The following is a 16,960-nucleotide window of genomic DNA, read 5'->3' as shown; positions in this document are numbered from 1 at the left end:
AAAAAAATGGAACAAACTGCATTTTGGTGTAACTAGCTCCATAAATCATTGATTTGGATAAGAACACAGGACGACATGACCGTCAGCAGGAAAATTCAGCTTTGTGAAATGTGTTTTGGTTTCATTACCCACTTGATTTATGAGCCAGGATACATAATTAAAAGTATATTTAAAAAAAAAAAATAGGAAAAATGTATCAATGGGATTTGTAGAACACAGGATACAGTAAAACACTCCAGGGTGTTCTGTAAACCCCCTTTAAGAAAATATTTCCTATGTTAGGAGATGTGGATAATTCAACCTGTAAACATACACCTGTGCTGAATTAAAAAACAATAACATTGTAGTGTATGAAATTACTAAAATGTACATAATGTTATACAGATTATAGTGTACACTGCCCTATAATAAGCAGGTGCTTTAAAAGTGGTCCAGAATATAGCAGATGTTTTTGTTTTAAAACGGGCATCTGTTTACACAGGCAGGCTTTATGTCAAAAACCACAAGGGTTGCCAATGTGTTTTATGGCAAGGCATTAACTAGAAACATTCTGTCTTTCCATTTTACTTCTCAGGATTTAATGAGCAAATTAAAAACCAAGCAGAGGTTCCTATGCAAATATTACCAAAAACAAAAAGTGTGAGCATTGTGATAATCCTGCACATTTCTTCTGGGGAAAAAAAACAAAACACAATAACTTCAGAACACTAACAAAATATTATTTTTTATGTACGTGTTTTTATTGAATACGAGGCAGGCTATTCTACAGTATAAATGCAGATAGTTTGGCTTTACAGTATTTTTAACATTAATATATGTTTTGACACAAATACTTTAATGATGCAATATATATATATATATATTTATTGCATCATTAAAGTAATCTGTTGCATATTCATATTATGTTTAGAAAGATACAGGGTATTAATGCTTGTGACAGGGTAGCTGTCTGCCTTGTGGGTGCGTGCATTCACTGCTGAGTGACAGGCAGGAGATCGAGACGGAGGTTGAAGTTGATACGCCCCGCAGGTGAACAGGATTTATTTACATATCAACACACTACCAGCACAATCTCTGAACTAATGTTCTCTGTTCAATAATAAACTAATGTTGCTGAAGAGGTTGATCATGGAGGATAAATGGCTAGGGCGAATATGTGGCGGGTGGATACGCAACAGATTACTGTATTAAAAAAAAAAAAATGTTATTACAAAGATTGTTTGTTCTTTATTAAATATCAATTGTTTCTATTAAAAAAAAAAAAACATTGATCCACTGATTGCTGCTGAACATATTTTACTAGTCATACCACCAAATATTCATTGAAATATTTTCTTAAGAAAAATAGAGAAAAAAAACTACCAGCATAAGGTACAGTATTTGGTCAATTTTAGACCAATATCTTCGAATATCTTTCCAATATTAACAGAGAACAAACTATTTGTGGCATTACATTTTCTTTTAAAATAAAAGGCTACAGCCTATACCTTTTTTTTCATAAAACCCGATTATACACAATATACATAGCCATGATTCATATAAACAATTTGCAAGTGTCCATTTTATCTATCCAGGAATGAAATCTCTACACATAAATGTCATCGGGTATTTTATTCATGATGATAAATACCTATTCATTTGTTTAAATGCATTGTAAATAAACCACTGTTCAACATACAATCCCGTATCACTTCACATTACACATTTGCTTTTCCGAACATCAGTTTTTCATCACCAAGCCTAATTCTTGTAAAACCACGAAAGCATTCCGGGTTCATGTCCATCTCGTTCAGTCCAGCATGTTTAAGAAGGAAAACAAAGGCCACAGCACTCTGAGCATATATCCAGACAGACTGGATTTCTACAGCAGTTCTCCATTCCTTCACAGATCATACAGCACAGACCCAGGCAGCTCTCCTCGCACGGAAGACAAGCGGTCATACTAAAAAGGGTGTTACAGAGGGTGCAGAATTCACAGAGCAAGAAGGATAAGAGGCAGCTGGTGCAATGGTCTTCTTGTGTGGTTAAACAAACAGACAAAAAAAATAAAAAAGGATAAACATGAACAGCAATTTTTGCAAATAATCATACTATAAAACAAACATTAAATACACCTATATGTTTCAATAATAAATGTCAAATAATGTAGATTATATTGACAACTTAGACAATGCTGAAGATACACATGGCCTAAGATGTGCTTTCAGGAATATGCAGTACTTTTGAATTTGTTTCTTTTAGACATAATTAACTTTGCCAGTGAATTTGTCTTTAATTAATATCCACATTTATCCAAATTCTGTATGTTTCATGCACCCCACTATGTACTGCTCCTATTGGCTAGCACAGTTTCATTGTAGTTTCATTTTTTGCTCACTTGCATTCTTTTCATTTGCCAGTGCATGCCAAGCTTTTGGGCAACATCCCTCTCTGCTACAATATCAGATTATTGTCCACTGCGGGTTGCACCACAGCATTTGTATGAATCTTCTTGTCTGAATTACTGTACGGATGTGGCCAGTCAGCGATAACACACTTCTGAGATTTCCATGGCCAGTTCCAGACATTCACTGGCATCGTAACAGACATCAAAACAACCGCCATCAAAATCACAATTGCAGAGCCAGTCATTATTGGATTCATGCTCGTTTGAGTTAAATTGATATCTACGAGATGGGCAACAGCACACGTATCTCGCTAGGGATTCGCACATGTCGGGTAACATGAGGAAAAAGTCGTAAAAGTGGCAGAAGAGGCAGTTCAGAGTAAGGGTGGCACACTCATCTAACAAGACAGAAACAAAGACAAACAGACATGTGAAACACAAAAGAAGCATCAAGACAGAAAAAGACAGGAGAAAACAAACAGAAAAATCGGACCCAGCGATAGAATCTCGTCTTCCGTTTACTTAATTCGAAATCAAGACTGACTTATTGTTTACCCAGGATTGTACCTGCCGATTCATGTCATCAAATATTGCAATAGAAGGTTGGCAGCAAGAAACACAGACACAATGCAAATGCTCTGACTAAAAAGGGCTCCAATTATTTTATTCTCCACCTGCAGAACCACATCAAGGTTAAAAAAAAAAACATGCTATTTTTTAAATAAACTGTATGATCCATATTTGTGTCATAGTTGTTATGAGCAAGAGTACAAAAGGTGTTGAATATGTTTCACTTTCCATGAGAAAATGTAAATGCAATAGATATTCTGACCTTTAGTAATTCTGTAATTGATAGAACAGATTTTTTGGTGTCGACAAAGGGCACATAAGACACAACAGACTGTTTCATTCCCAGAGATCATTAAATACTCTGTTTATATTGACCATTTAAAATTCCTGTTAATTAACCTTCTAGCAAAAATGATAAAGGTTAAACACAAGTAGAAGACTTGAATAACAAAACAATGGCTTTAATATTTCCTTATAGGCAACTTTTCTCAAGAATTCCACTCAATGCAGCAGTAACGTCACAGATGTCCACACGTGAGGCTACTTTAAAAGGTTAGCTAGACATTTATTATTATTATTATTATTATTATTATTATTATTATTATTATTATTATTATTTATTTCTTAGCAGACGCCCTTATCCAGGGCGACTTACAATTGTTACAAGATATCACATTATTTTTACATTATTTTTTAATATCAGGTGTTACAATCTCAAACTTTACTGCAGCACACAAGCTTTAAAACTGCAGTGATAATAAAAAGAAAGTGCTGGCTTTTTGCCACTCTTCAGTTGATTAGACAGATCAGATTGGTTGGGCAGATCAGGATACATTTGGTGTGATATTTGGTGTGTGGCAGCAGAAAACCACAGGAAGCAATACCAGCCCGTACAGCAAGAAACAGAATAGATTGGTGATGCACCCTATACCCAACTGCTATCAACATGAATAGGCTGTGTGCATATCTGACATGATTATTGTGTATTTTGAGAAGCAGTACCGGTAAACTGTTAAGCATATTGTTCAGTACATTTTAAAAGCTTCTGCCACTCCCTAGATATCTCTATCTATCTATCTATCTATCTATCTAATTATTTTAAAAAATTGATAATTTAAGAAATCACCTTTCACTTCCTAACAGAAAGAGAGCCAAGGAGTTTGCTCATAGACATAATCAATTAACATGATCCTATAAAGTCTGATATGGAGTGTTTCATTGCACTTGCCAAATCACTGCTGATGAACATAAAATGAGAACATCATATTAGTTGCTTCATATAGCCAAGTGTACCTACGTATGTATTAAAAACCCTCAAAAAATAACAGCAAAGCAGGTTTATGAATGTATTCTCGCTCTGGGAGGATCTCAGATGCACTATGAAATTCTTATTTAATATTTCATACGTTTTCAACTTGTCTTGTTTGACACAGAGAGACATAAAATATGGATCTATTGTCTGTCTATTTTCAGATGACGTGTCTAAGTACAGTATGATATGAATTATGCAGTGATGTCTTAGAATCATTATTATTGTGTTTGAAACATTAAATAGCCAATGTATGTGTCACTTGTAAACAGACAATGAAAAAGTAATTTAGCAAATTGCAAGCAACCTTGACACGCATGTTCGAATTCTCCTGTCATGTGCCACAAGCATGTACTTACATATACCCGACTGTGAATAGAATAACGCAGAACATGTAGAGAAAAGCAAGGGGAGATTATACAAAACCAATTGAAATTATATATTTTTCCACCAGTCAAAAGACTTATGGGAATTTGTGTGGTTAATGAAATAAATGCAGAAAATGTAGAGCAATATATTTTTGGATTAAAGTAGCACTCTAGTGACAGTAAAGGAATAGCACACATCTATCTGTATATAATGGGAAAAAAGTTAATTGGATAACACCAACATCTGAGTTTTGTGTCTTATGTATATTGTTAGATCATCAAAGGGGATTTTAATTGACACTCCAATTAACAGTGCAACCTCCCTTTTATGGTGCTTTAAATAGCTTGCGAAGTTTGCCAGATGTCTTGAAAAATGACAGCGCTTCAGGACAGAACACAACAGAATCAATGTGGGTCAGGGCAAGTGAAAATGTGAAAAACATAAAACATCTACAAAAGGAGAACTTAATTCATGTGTTTCAGTATTCTATATCTAACATGTTACTTTTCCATACTTGCTTTATACAGAGATTAACGCTTCCAGGCGAACAAAGCTAATAATGAATACAAATCAGTGTTGGATTGTTACCAGTTTTGGGAGATTACACTGCTGTATTTGCAATTTGATTTAAGTCAAATCAATATTACATGGATTTCAACAAACCAAAATTTGTACTATAGCACAATAAAATAATTCATATTCTAGACTGAATTCATAACTAATTATTCTGCCCTGTTGTTGGGCCTGAAGGGATACATACGCTTAACGATTTCCAAAGTCTTGATTAAATGATAAATGATAAAGCCTGTTTCTACTGCAGTAAGTACCTCTAGATTTTGGAAAAATAGTTATGAAAACAGACCTAATATGACTGTGTAATTTACATAATAAAAAAAAAAAAGCTAATTGGTTTGTGTTGCAGACGTCCAATAAACGGATCAAAAAAGGTGTTTTTGAACATACTGTACATGTTTAAACTTGTCAGCAAATTCCCTTGAGTCAGTGTTGTGTTTGACAACGGAATGCAGATTCCATTTCCCTGGGCTCTCTATGGTGTTCACGTTGTATACTGCTTAGGATAAAGGTTTGACCAAAGTGGCACAATAGACATAGATGCATATTATATTCCAAAAATGATAGTAGCTGAGTAATAACTTTAGCCACATTTTTCAATGGCGTTTATTGACGTAGATAAGTGTGGTTTTAAAGATAATCTGTTTTCACAAATGTTTTATTACTGCATCTGAAATTCAGTATCTCAAGTGAGTTTTTAACCGCATCTTTGAATGTCAAAACATACCTCCATTGTCTGGCTGAAACTGTGAATTTCCATTACAAGCATAGCTGCCGACAGATTTTTCCACCAAACACAATGAGAGACGCGATCCTCCCCACTTGCTTTCCTCCAAAGATTCTTTAGAAGGCACGTCTGTGATAGTCTCTGTAGCTTTATATTCTGGGCCAGTGTCGTTATCTCTTAATTCATTAACAGGTTCCCCATTTAATGGCACTTCATTAAGAGACTGATGCACATTTCCTGGATGGCAATAAAAAATGAGAAAGGACTATTACTTAAGTTACTTTGAACATACATTCAGAATATAACTTGCTATGCACATGCTGCATAATAAACTGTACTGCACATAATTTACCCAAAGTTGCACACATTTATTAGTTACATTTGTCTTCAAACCTAGATGTGTTGTAATTGTATTGTTAGGCTGATTTCATTGAAAATCTATGGAATCCTAAAGAATAAACCTCAAGCATTGTATGCCTAATGTAAAATATCTTAAATACATCTGCCCTATATTAATTCAGTTAGCATAAAAGCTCCATATAGAAATGACAACTCTTCTTCTGCACAACAGAATCATAATTCAATATTACTATTTATTTTTGTTGTTTTTACATCTCTAGCTAAAACCATGTTGTTAACAGTATGGCATTATATATATATATATATATATATATATATATATATATATATATATATATATATATATATATATATATATATATATATTTAGGCACTTCGTTTTCAAACTAATTTACTTTAGAGAATACAGAGATATCATTTAATAAATACATAAATAAAATAAAAACAGCAATGTGATTTATGAAAATCTGTACTTAGCAAGCAGGGATGTCCATTCCAATATAAAGTGAATTCCTTCCCACGAAACAGACAGTGAAATTGGGCATCCTTTTGGAAAAGCAACTGTACAATAACGCAGTGTTAAAATATTAGGAGTCTACTTTAATGGGGAAAGCTATGGATTGGATTCAGTTACCTCTCCTCAAGCCTCCTACACAGGGCAAGGGCCAATGATATTTTGTTGTTGTTTTAGTTGTATTTATTTGAAAGTTCTGTGTATTGTATTCACTTGGACTTTCCACAGCAATCAGGTTAAAGAAAACCATTTTAAATTGAAACTACACAGATGGAGTTTAGTCCAGCTGCTCTTAAAAGCTGACAAATGTAAAGACAACAAATGGTATGATTGATATATGAGCCAATGGATGCTGACAAAAAAATACAATCTCGTACTGTAGGTTGGGGCTAATAAAATGGCCGACTCATAACAGAGCAAGCCTGACTGCAGGGAAGGAAATACTCTTGACACTTCAAACCATTTTTCAATGTAGGCTGTGAAGTGTCAATAACAAGAACAGTGGCATCTTTTCCTGCAGTACAGATTTGAATAATGACTACATTGTTAAGAAAGGGTTTAAAATGTCTAAAAATTAAATTTTTAATAAATCAAATTAAGAAAATTAAGAACTACATGTAAATGTTACTTTTTTAAATCTTTAAAATCTATTCCCCCCCCCCCCCCCCCCCAGTAACATTTGTAATAAACAGAAGTTTACTGAATGCCTCTCAGTAAAAACTACTGTTATGGTCTGTGTACACACAGAGAATAGGAGAGACTGTCTCTATACAGCAGAAACTTAGTCACACAACCCCAATATGACAGCCACATCTAAAGCCATGACCATAAAATGACTCCCATGCCCTAAAAACATACATAAAAAACAGATCTGTTTGTTATTTATTTTATTTTTTAAACATAATATACAATGTCAAAAACACTATCATTACTCTGGTGCATATTTAAATAAAAAAAAGCATACATGAGGTTGGGTTTTGTTTTAAACCTTTAGGCAATTTGGCTTCAATGCCATGTATTCCGGTAATATTGTTAGAAGCATTGGGTATTGTTGTGAACGCTTGCACTTTTTCCTATTTGTTTTCTGGGGTGCAATATTTAAATCGCATAGTGAGTTCAGTGGTAGGGTACATAAAGAAGAAATAGAAGTGGTTCATTTTATTGTGTGTTTAATTGGCATTTATCTGCAAGCTGACTTTCCTATTTTGCACTAATGCACTGCAAAGGCATTGTTGAAGATTTACTTAGCTAGCAAAATGTGAGACGGGGTAGTGCGCTGCATTAGTATAATGTGAAAGAGATGTTGACAAATGCCTTCAAGCCAATTCTATGAGGAACACAAAGGCACAACACTGGGCAAAAACAATGTGCATTCTGGTCAACTGTCACACAACTGTCATACAGTACATAAAGTAAACATACACTTAGTTTCACCTAACTACTCAGTGGAGGTACAGCACACGACAGGGCTGTTGTGGTTAAAAGGAAAATGACTCTAAAAGGTGTGATTTTAAAGCCCATCATTTTAAATTCATCATTACAGCAAACAGTTTAGCCACCCTTTGAAATACAAATTGTTAAATTATATATTCAATAATCTTTTTACAGATTATTGAAAAACCAAAATGAAGATTTGGATGGTTTATTTTTCTACCACCTTTGCAAAATGAATTATTTACAAGTATAGTTGTCATTATTATTTAACATTTAATGACTTATGCATTATTAACGTTGACAACATCACAGTATTTTCCACCCAGCTTTTTTTTTTTTTTTAAACCTAGACCAAGGGTTGTAAGCACAGAATAAGGAAAATTGCTTTTGGCTGTGTAGACTGATAAGCAAATTTGATCTTGAACCATGGAGATGGAAATTAAATAATATAATGCAAAAAATATTGCAGTATGCGTATCTTCTATGGAGGCATATATATTTTGTGAAATGAAAGCCTTTAACATTATGTACACAGGGTTTCTTACATTTTGCTTTAGAAGCATATTAGTTGTCATTCTTACTAGACTTATCAGCTTTGTCTGGGAAGATGGATACACACAGAGCAGCTCATTCAACTCTTTATCTGAGCAGCCTGAGAAAGCAAAGCTATCCTTATTTACTGAAAAAGGTTGTATTGGACAAATTACATGTAATAGCTTTACTTGTGGAATCTTTTGATCAACAATGTACTACACCAAAAGCAAGCCATTTACTGCTGTAATGAATCATCGGGGGATTGCGACACACTTGGGAAACATCTGCATTCGTCTAAAAAATCCAACCGATAATCATATTCCACAATGAGACAGACAAAAAAAAAAAACTAACTAAAATAAGTTCTATATTCGGGTAGGAGCAAGATATCCGAGGCAACGTTCTAAGAGATTAGATTGCATTAGTTTTGTTTTTTAGAGTACGTACAGGTGTTAAATAGCAACTCAGAAGGGGTAGTGGAGTGATCAGAACTAATTTATTATTTTCTGTTTCAGTCACCCCATCCTGGTGACTCTGTAAAAATTTGAAGCACCCCTGTAACCTCAATAGACCTCACAGAATCACGTCTAATTCCCCAAGTACGGGACGAGTAAAGTTATTATGATGTGATGACTGTAATAAAATATATACAAACAGGACAGGGCGGTTGCCAGCCATGACAAATCACGAGGCACTCCCCCACCCTCTCCCACCAGTAAAGTTTTTATAACAGAAGAAAAAAAAGATACAAGGACATTATTATATGTTGTTTATTTAAATACAAAAGTTTAGTTAAAAGTTGTTTTTTTTTCTGGATAAGAATGGTTATAAGATACTGTTACAACTTTCTTTGAGACATTCAAATTCAATATAAAAGATTACAAGAAAATAAAAGTGTAGCAATGGCAATATTTGTTGTAGACACTGTACTTTGTTTTGGATCTAAACAGGAGGAACACAACAGTCCTGATAACGCTGACATGTCATGCTCATACAAAGTTGATACAAAAAAGTGTTCAGCTTAAAAGAAATTTTGGAACAACCCGTGTCCTCCTAAACCATAGCCTATCAACAACACTATGCACTATACTTGGAACAATACAGGAATAATGGTGTCACCTACGCATCTTGTACATTAAGAAATAACGACTGACTGTCAAATACACACACTTTTATGTAGAAACAATAAAAGCATTTGAAGCTGAACACGGACAGCCTTGATTCACTTAAGTATTTTGTATCACAATCCATAAAGGATGTTCAAGTATAGAAGATTGCCTCCATTGGCTTTTAGCACAAATGTACATTAGCTATCATAAATGGTAAATTGGCTTAATGCAATAGAAAGAGAGACATGATGTTCTCAAATTGAAAACCCCTGCAAAAAACTCAAATATAAGCATCAGTAAGTTCATTCAGAAAATACTGGCAACAGACAACAGTTTTTGAAAAAAAAGTTAGAAAAATATGTTTATTAGACTGCTTGTTATTGCAGTAAACTAGCATATTTACAGTACAACTAAAACAGCCAACCAATGTGACTCCAGAAGTAAGATACTGATAGTTATTACATTTTTAAATCTTATTATTGCGAGGTGTTCAATCAATAGTCAATCACCCTATTTTTGACTTTCCTGATTTTAAAGCTTATCTGAAGTTTTGCAACACACACCCATCAGTTGAAAGTTTCTGTATACAGTCCTACCTACCTTCAAAACTGTAGGGTCCAGCTTTAAGTACACATTGTTTAAAAAAAACAGTAAAATTAGGGCCAGGAACCTTAAAGAGTACAACAGAGCCAGTTTGAAGATCCATTTGAGTACGTGGGCATGACCCAGGACTGTGGGCACCTTTAGTATAGATATGCCGGTCTTGTGTTCTTCATACCTGCTCCACAGGTGCCCTGGGCCAAGATCATTTCTAAAGTGTGGCTCCACAGACTTTATAAAGAATGCTCTTGGGCTGACATTTTTTTCACTTACTTATAAGCATATAACTTACACTGGTAACTGAAAATCCCATAGTTTAGTATTAGTATTATTTTAGTAATTGTGTCAAGTGTAGAATGTTCTCCATATATTGCACACAATGGCACAGACAAAAGTTTGCAATATCACTTCAATAAACAAATAAAATACATAAATAATAGTATCATACTGTGCTGACAAATATTATGTGATAGTAACAGTATACTAGTGGTGGTTATGTTGCTGTATTGTTATACTGACTAGCATATTTTTAACATTTTGCCACCAGGTAAGCTTCACATTAATGCTGCTTTTGTTTTTATTTTTGAATTATGTATTACTACAGTTTATGCCCATTATATAGCTGCAAGTGGGTGCAAAAACAGCTACTTCACAAAATCCAAACAACCACCCTCTGTCATGCTCTTGGCCCATTGCACATTTTACACTCCCAATAGTCAGTATATTGGTCCAGAGATTAAAGTACTGGCCCACTGCCAACAGGATTACTTTTTTGATATGGATTTCTGTACAGTGTAGAATCGAAATAAACCTGACTAATCATTTTTGGATAACAACTACAATGGGCTAATTAACACATTCAGATACACTACACATTTAATTAAACACTACCATTCCAAATACAGTACAGCACTAAAGGCTGTTTACAGTTAAACTACAGAGATGTAGTTTGAAGAAATGCAACATATCCAAAGTAATTAAGGTTCTGGCTGGGTGATTAGGAGTAATTGGTATTATTTAAAAGCACTCTAATTAATCACAATAAATAAATAAATACACAAATACTTAAATAAATAAAGTGCAACGTACCATTACTTAATAAGGAGCTTTCTTCAATATTGCCAATGGTTTCTTTGCTATCATCTTTATCTGGATTTTGGGAAGCCATCTAGATAAATAATAAAAAAACAAACAAAAACTTAGTAAGATAAATGCAGTAAATACCATATTGACACATAAAGTTTCAAATAACACACACACACATGGTTACTAAAAATGATTGTAGAAGTCACATTAGCAAATCAAAGTAAGACGTCAACTACAGCGGATATGCCAACAACCAAACATTACAAATGTATTAATAATAAACATTTGTCAGTTTGCAAATGGTTACATCCTCCCTTCCCTTCACCAGTCCCGTTACAGACAGAATGCATTGAACTGTTTGTCCCTGACAGCGCATACTCAGTGGAGTAACCAGTTTGTTCTAGACTTAAACTAAAGGTACTGTACCTGAAGTTCCCTAAAGGATTTTGCAGCATATCAACGCAGAGCAGCTGTGCACCTGTTTTCCATTAGCGCGTGTTCTGCTCATTCAATCAGCACTGATCCGCTAGTCATCCCAGTCCCTCCCAAAGCTCCATCGTGGCTGACGTCATCCAGAGCCACAACAGCTGACTGAGCCAAGGCTTGGACTGTATTTAACTTCATAAACTAAAGCAGAACTAGTCGAAAAGTAAGTTTGTTTTTAAATTGGCTTCCTACGTATTGTTCAAAGTTGTGTATACATATTGAGAACTAATTGGGTTGCTCGAGCGAATTCGACTGTTCACCTGTGAACGACCTGGATTCTTAAATGAATTTGCATTAGTTGGAGAAAGAGAAAAATGAATTGCGTTGCTTTTGTTTTTATAGTACAGGTATATATATATATATATATATATATATATATATATATATATATATATATGTGTATATATATATATATATATATATATATATATATATATATATATATATATATATGTTTCTGTTCTTTAATGAAGGTGTACACAATTACATTTTTGTTTCTTGTGTAATACATGTACTTTCTTAAGTTAAATTTCAAGTAACGGTAAAATTGTTTATTATTATTATTATTGTCGTCATATTTAAGTTGATATCTAGTTGATTAAAAAATAATGTGTTTGTTTGTATTGTTTTAAAAACAAAATTAATTACAAGTAAACCGAATAATCACCTAGATAAAAAGTACACTGACGCTTTGAAGAGTTAAATACTAATTTTGCTATGTGTCTCTTGCAATACCAGGTGTTGAGAATATTATTTTGATTATGTACTGTAATACATTATATATATATATATATATATATATATATATATAGATATATATATATATATATAGATATATATATATATAGATATATATATAGATATATACACATATATATATATATATATATAGAGAGAGAGAGAGATATATACACATATATATATATAGATATATACACACACACATATATATATATATATATATATATATATATATATATATATATATATATATATATATATATAAATGCACAAAAGAAACGCAACACTCAGGTCTAATGGATTTAATCAAACATTTTAAACATAGATATCAAACAAAATCACAGAAAATGTGAACAAAAATACAGATCAAAGAATCATGATAAGTTTTCAGTATAAAACGTGACACACTGTCAAAATGAAAACATTACAAAGTTAGTAGCGGGTATGACCTCCCTGAGCATTAACACAATCCTGGCAGCGTTGATGCAGAGACCTGGTCAGCCTCTGGATAGACTGCTGTGGGATGTTTCGCCATTCTTCCTGTGCAGCTGCAGCCAGCTGGCGAAGGTTGGCTGGTCGCGGTTGTCTTCACGCGATTACGTAGATGGATCAGTCAGATGTGGCGGTCCTAGGCCGGTGTGGTGACCCTCTGCCTTCCAGGACGTGGCCTGTCTCTCACAGAGCCAGCTTCCTGGTTTCCCTGGACTAGTCTGCTGATTGTTGAAGCAGAACATCTCATTCTCTGGGCAACGTCTCTCATACAGGCCGCCTTCAAACATGCCGATAGGAACCAGGCAATCTTCATTACTCAAGTGGGCATGGTTGTGTCTTTCGCTGTTCTTGTGTTAATTAAAGTCACATCTTTTCAAATGACTATTTATAGAGATTCTTATTCAGCTCATTTTGGCAATTTTAACTCAACTCAAATACCAAACACTGAGCACTTGGCGTTTTTATGAAATCACATGACTTGAGCTCAGTATTTTGTTATCCAAAGGAACAATACTATTCAAACAATCAACAAACCTATCCGCTCGCAAAATGTAAATACAATTATGTATGTGCCCAATGAGCTATTGATGTAAAACTTAGACTGCTGCATTTTCATTGTGCATCAGTGTGTGTATATATATATATATATATATATATATATATATATATATATATATATACAGTGCTCCCTCGCTATGGGCTTTTGGTTATAACGTGCCTCGGATATAACGCTCCTACAGCATGTCCCCCAATTCCTGTACTAATGATTCGTGCAATACATTATTTCTTAAGTAAATACAGTACCAGTGGTTATCTTTCCTAATGTATTTACTTTTTTGCTGTGAGAGGAGCTGCGTCTTTCTTCGGTAGACGAGACGCTTCAGCCCCGCTCCAGCAGCCGAACCTGGAGTGAGCCCTCTCCCGACCCGCTCTCCTTCTCGCACTTGGTTTGCTTGTCTGTTGCTTCAAATTGAACTCCCGACCGCCGTTTAGCCAGGCTAGTTATAGTTTAAAAACTGCTAATTAAAATGATCCACGAGTGGGAATGTTACCTTTTTCTTTTTTTTTGTAAAAAATATAGTGTTGATTACATGGTGCTTTATGCATGGTTCATTCACATGGCACTTTATGCATGGTTCATTCAGGGAGTTATTTTAGTCAGATGTGTGTTATGTGTTCCGCGGCGCCCCCCACCCCCTCCCCCGTTTATAACGCTCTTCGGTTATAACGCTCATATTGTGTGTGTGTCCCGAGACCCGCTTTATAGCGAGGGAGCACAATATCTATCTATATCTAATATAAATATATATAATATAAATTGAATCAAATTGTATTGATCTGCCATAACTACACATTATAATGGCTGTGGCACATTAATCTTTTAAAATTGTATCCAGGCCCTGGTCTCAAGGCTGGGAAAAACTGAAAAGGTTCATTTGAGCTGCCTTTCTTATACTAATTAGTAATGTAATGTATTGTATTTTTTTCTTTTTAACCAAATTATTACATTTTTACCTCATCTTCATAATACTTGGCCAATGACTTCTGTAAAGTCTACCCAGAATGTCTTGGCAACAACAAATGGGGAGTTATCATATTTACTCATTTAGGGGGTTTTCCAAAAATAAGTGATAAATTAAGATGCATGGGTATAGGCCAGTTACTGTTGCCCCCTCCAACAACGATACTGTAGTCATTGTTGACTTTTTCCTTTCACAGCTGTCTGGGTATGTGTGGCAGGTGCTCTTGGGAAATATTTAAATGACAGTTGCTCAAAATGTAAAACATACTTTTTCCAACTATCATTACAAGTCATCAGCAAATGCATTAACATAGTGTTCAATATGGATTCCCCAACACGCTTTCTTTGGTTGATCCAATATGGAAAAATCCAAGTAAATATCCATATCCAAGCCAAGCAAACATTTAAAAAATAAGTGCAGTTTCATGACACAGCAGTTTTGTTAACTTTTATTGAACAGAACTTAAATGTGATATTTTATTTTGCTACAGAGTTACTTTTGCCTTGTACAATATTTGTTGCAAGCTGCAACAGAACTCGGTGGCAGTGCTTGAGAACACAGCCGGGCTCGGGCGCGGGAATATCTCGCATGCACGTCCAATGATCTTTACAATACAGTGTGTATAGTAATGGTTTTTGGAACAGTATTAGATTTACATTTTACTTTTTCTTTATAAAGTAGATGGCACACTCTTCTACACTATACATTCTGGAAAAAGTCCTATCTAATACTCGAGATCACCTCCATTTAGTACATATCCCAAGTAGAAATATATGTATTATTATAGTTATAGTATATAGTATTATTTTGTAGAATGAGGAAATCAAACCAAATGGGCATGTATTTTGCTCACTAGACAATTTTGTATCCGAATACATAAAAAAAAAATATATAAGTTTGAATATTCAGATATTTGTCCCAGCACTAATTAAAACTAAATACAGTAATCCGTTGCATATCTGACTGCGGTGGGACCAGAGTATGTAAAAAGTCAGATGAATGAATCCTGTTTTAAATACCATTATACAGAGCTGTAACAATTACTATATTCACACAATTATTGTTTTGAGATTCATTTTTTATTAGGGAGCTCCCCTAAATCCCTTGTTTAGAAAGATACAGGGTATTAATGCTTGTGACAGAGTAGCCATCTGCTGTGTGGGTGTGTGCATTCACTGCTGAATAACAGGCAGGACATCGAGACAGGTTGAAGTTGATACGCCACACAGGTGAACAGGATTTATTACATATCAACACACTGTCACTGTTATTACATATCAACACACTACCAGCAATGGCAGCGCATGGAGCACATGCAACACGGTGTACAGAAACTTTGGTAGGATTTACAATCTCTGAACTAATCTTTTCTGTTCAATAATAAACTAACGTTGCTGATGAGGTTGATCATGGCGGATAAACAGCTAGGGCGAACATGTGACGGGCGGAATACGAGACGGATTACTGTACAAGCAACGGAGCCACGGCTAAACTAATCTCAAACTGTATCATTTTAAAAATGTCTTGTGATGATTCATCAAATATCACAAAAAAAAAAAGTTTCACACTCTTATCCTAGAAGTACAATGAAGAAGACACTAGCTGAGATGTTTGTCTACTTGATTTTGTTTCATATAGTTTTATCATAGAATTATCATATTCAAATGTACATTTCAACCTCTTCTATCCGCATTCATTTCATTATGTTAGCATGAGTCAGATTATAGGTCAATTTTAACAACTAGAAATTGAAAAGCATCTATATTGAATTATTAGAAATGTAGACTCCTAATCTAATTAACTGGTGTTTTTAATAAACTCTAAACTATATATATATATATATATATATATATATATATATATATATATATATATATATATATATATATAATATATATATTTTTTTTTCATGGCTAGGAAGCTATCTTTGTAAACATCTCAGTGCTGATGCATGGTATTTAATGCCGTATGCTGAGAGAGCTGGTCTTTATATCTTCAGTAAATACCTAACTAAAGCAAAATTAATATCTTTGATAAGGCAATATAAAATGTTGCTCTTATAATGAGCTTATAAAGATAATTTATGTTTTCACTGGCTAAGGTGATTACAAGCATGCAATTAATTTACTTAAATGTCCAAACTTTAT

General features: G+C 34.1%; 1 protein-coding gene and 1 long non-coding RNA gene across 4 annotated transcripts in view; one reads left to right on the top strand and one right to left on the bottom strand.

Annotated features, from left to right (window-relative positions):
- Positions 1 to 741: 741 nt before the first annotated feature.
- Positions 742 to 12,099, bottom strand: LOC117962343 (myoD family inhibitor domain-containing protein 2-like). 3 transcript variants are annotated; one of them, XM_059000359.1, is made up of 4 exons: positions 11,998 to 12,099; positions 11,575 to 11,653; positions 5,935 to 6,171; positions 742 to 2,015 (listed from the first exon to the last, which is right to left on the bottom strand). In XM_059000359.1, exons 2-4 carry the CDS (start codon positions 11,651 to 11,653, stop codon positions 1,804 to 1,806), a joined length of 528 nt encoding a protein of 175 aa, XP_058856342.1. In that variant the 5' UTR covers positions 11,998 to 12,099; the 3' UTR covers positions 742 to 1,803. The 3 variants fall into 3 exon arrangements, with proteins under 3 accessions (XP_058856342.1, XP_058856343.1, XP_034759399.2); XM_059000360.1 differs by having other exon boundaries at positions 742 to 2,012; XM_034903508.2 differs by having other exon boundaries at positions 1,955 to 2,784.
- Positions 12,100 to 12,139: 40 nt separating this feature from the next.
- The window catches only part of LOC131701586 (uncharacterized), a 52,980-nt gene continuing 48,159 nt past the window's right edge, over positions 12,140 to 16,960 (top strand). The window contains exon 1 of the long non-coding RNA XR_009308897.1: positions 12,140 to 12,220. This is a non-coding gene — a long non-coding RNA (uncharacterized LOC131701586). The remainder of the gene's footprint in view (positions 12,221 to 16,960) is intronic.

The sequence above is a fragment of the Acipenser ruthenus genome, chromosome 25, assembly GCF_902713425.1.
Source record: "Acipenser ruthenus chromosome 25, fAciRut3.2 maternal haplotype, whole genome shotgun sequence".
NCBI classification, from domain to species: domain Eukaryota; kingdom Metazoa; phylum Chordata; class Actinopteri; order Acipenseriformes; family Acipenseridae; genus Acipenser; species Acipenser ruthenus.
The sequence above is the reverse complement of the archived record's forward strand: the minus strand, read 5'-3'. Positions and strand labels throughout refer to the sequence as shown.

Bases quoted from the DNA above. Each gene is read 5' to 3' on its own strand.
- LOC117962343 (XM_034903508.2), bottom strand. From the start codon at position 11,653: ATGGCTTCCCAAAATCCAGATAAAGATGATAGCAAAGAAACCATTGGC. The intron at 6,172-11,574 runs GTACGTTGCACT...ATTGCCATCCAG, and splicing joins AAGCTCCTTATTAAGTAATG to GAAATGTGCATCAGTCTCTT. The intron at 2,785-5,934 runs GTATGTTTTGAC...CTGTCTTGTTAG, and splicing joins GTTTCAGCCAGACAATGGAG to ATGAGTGTGCCACCCTTACT.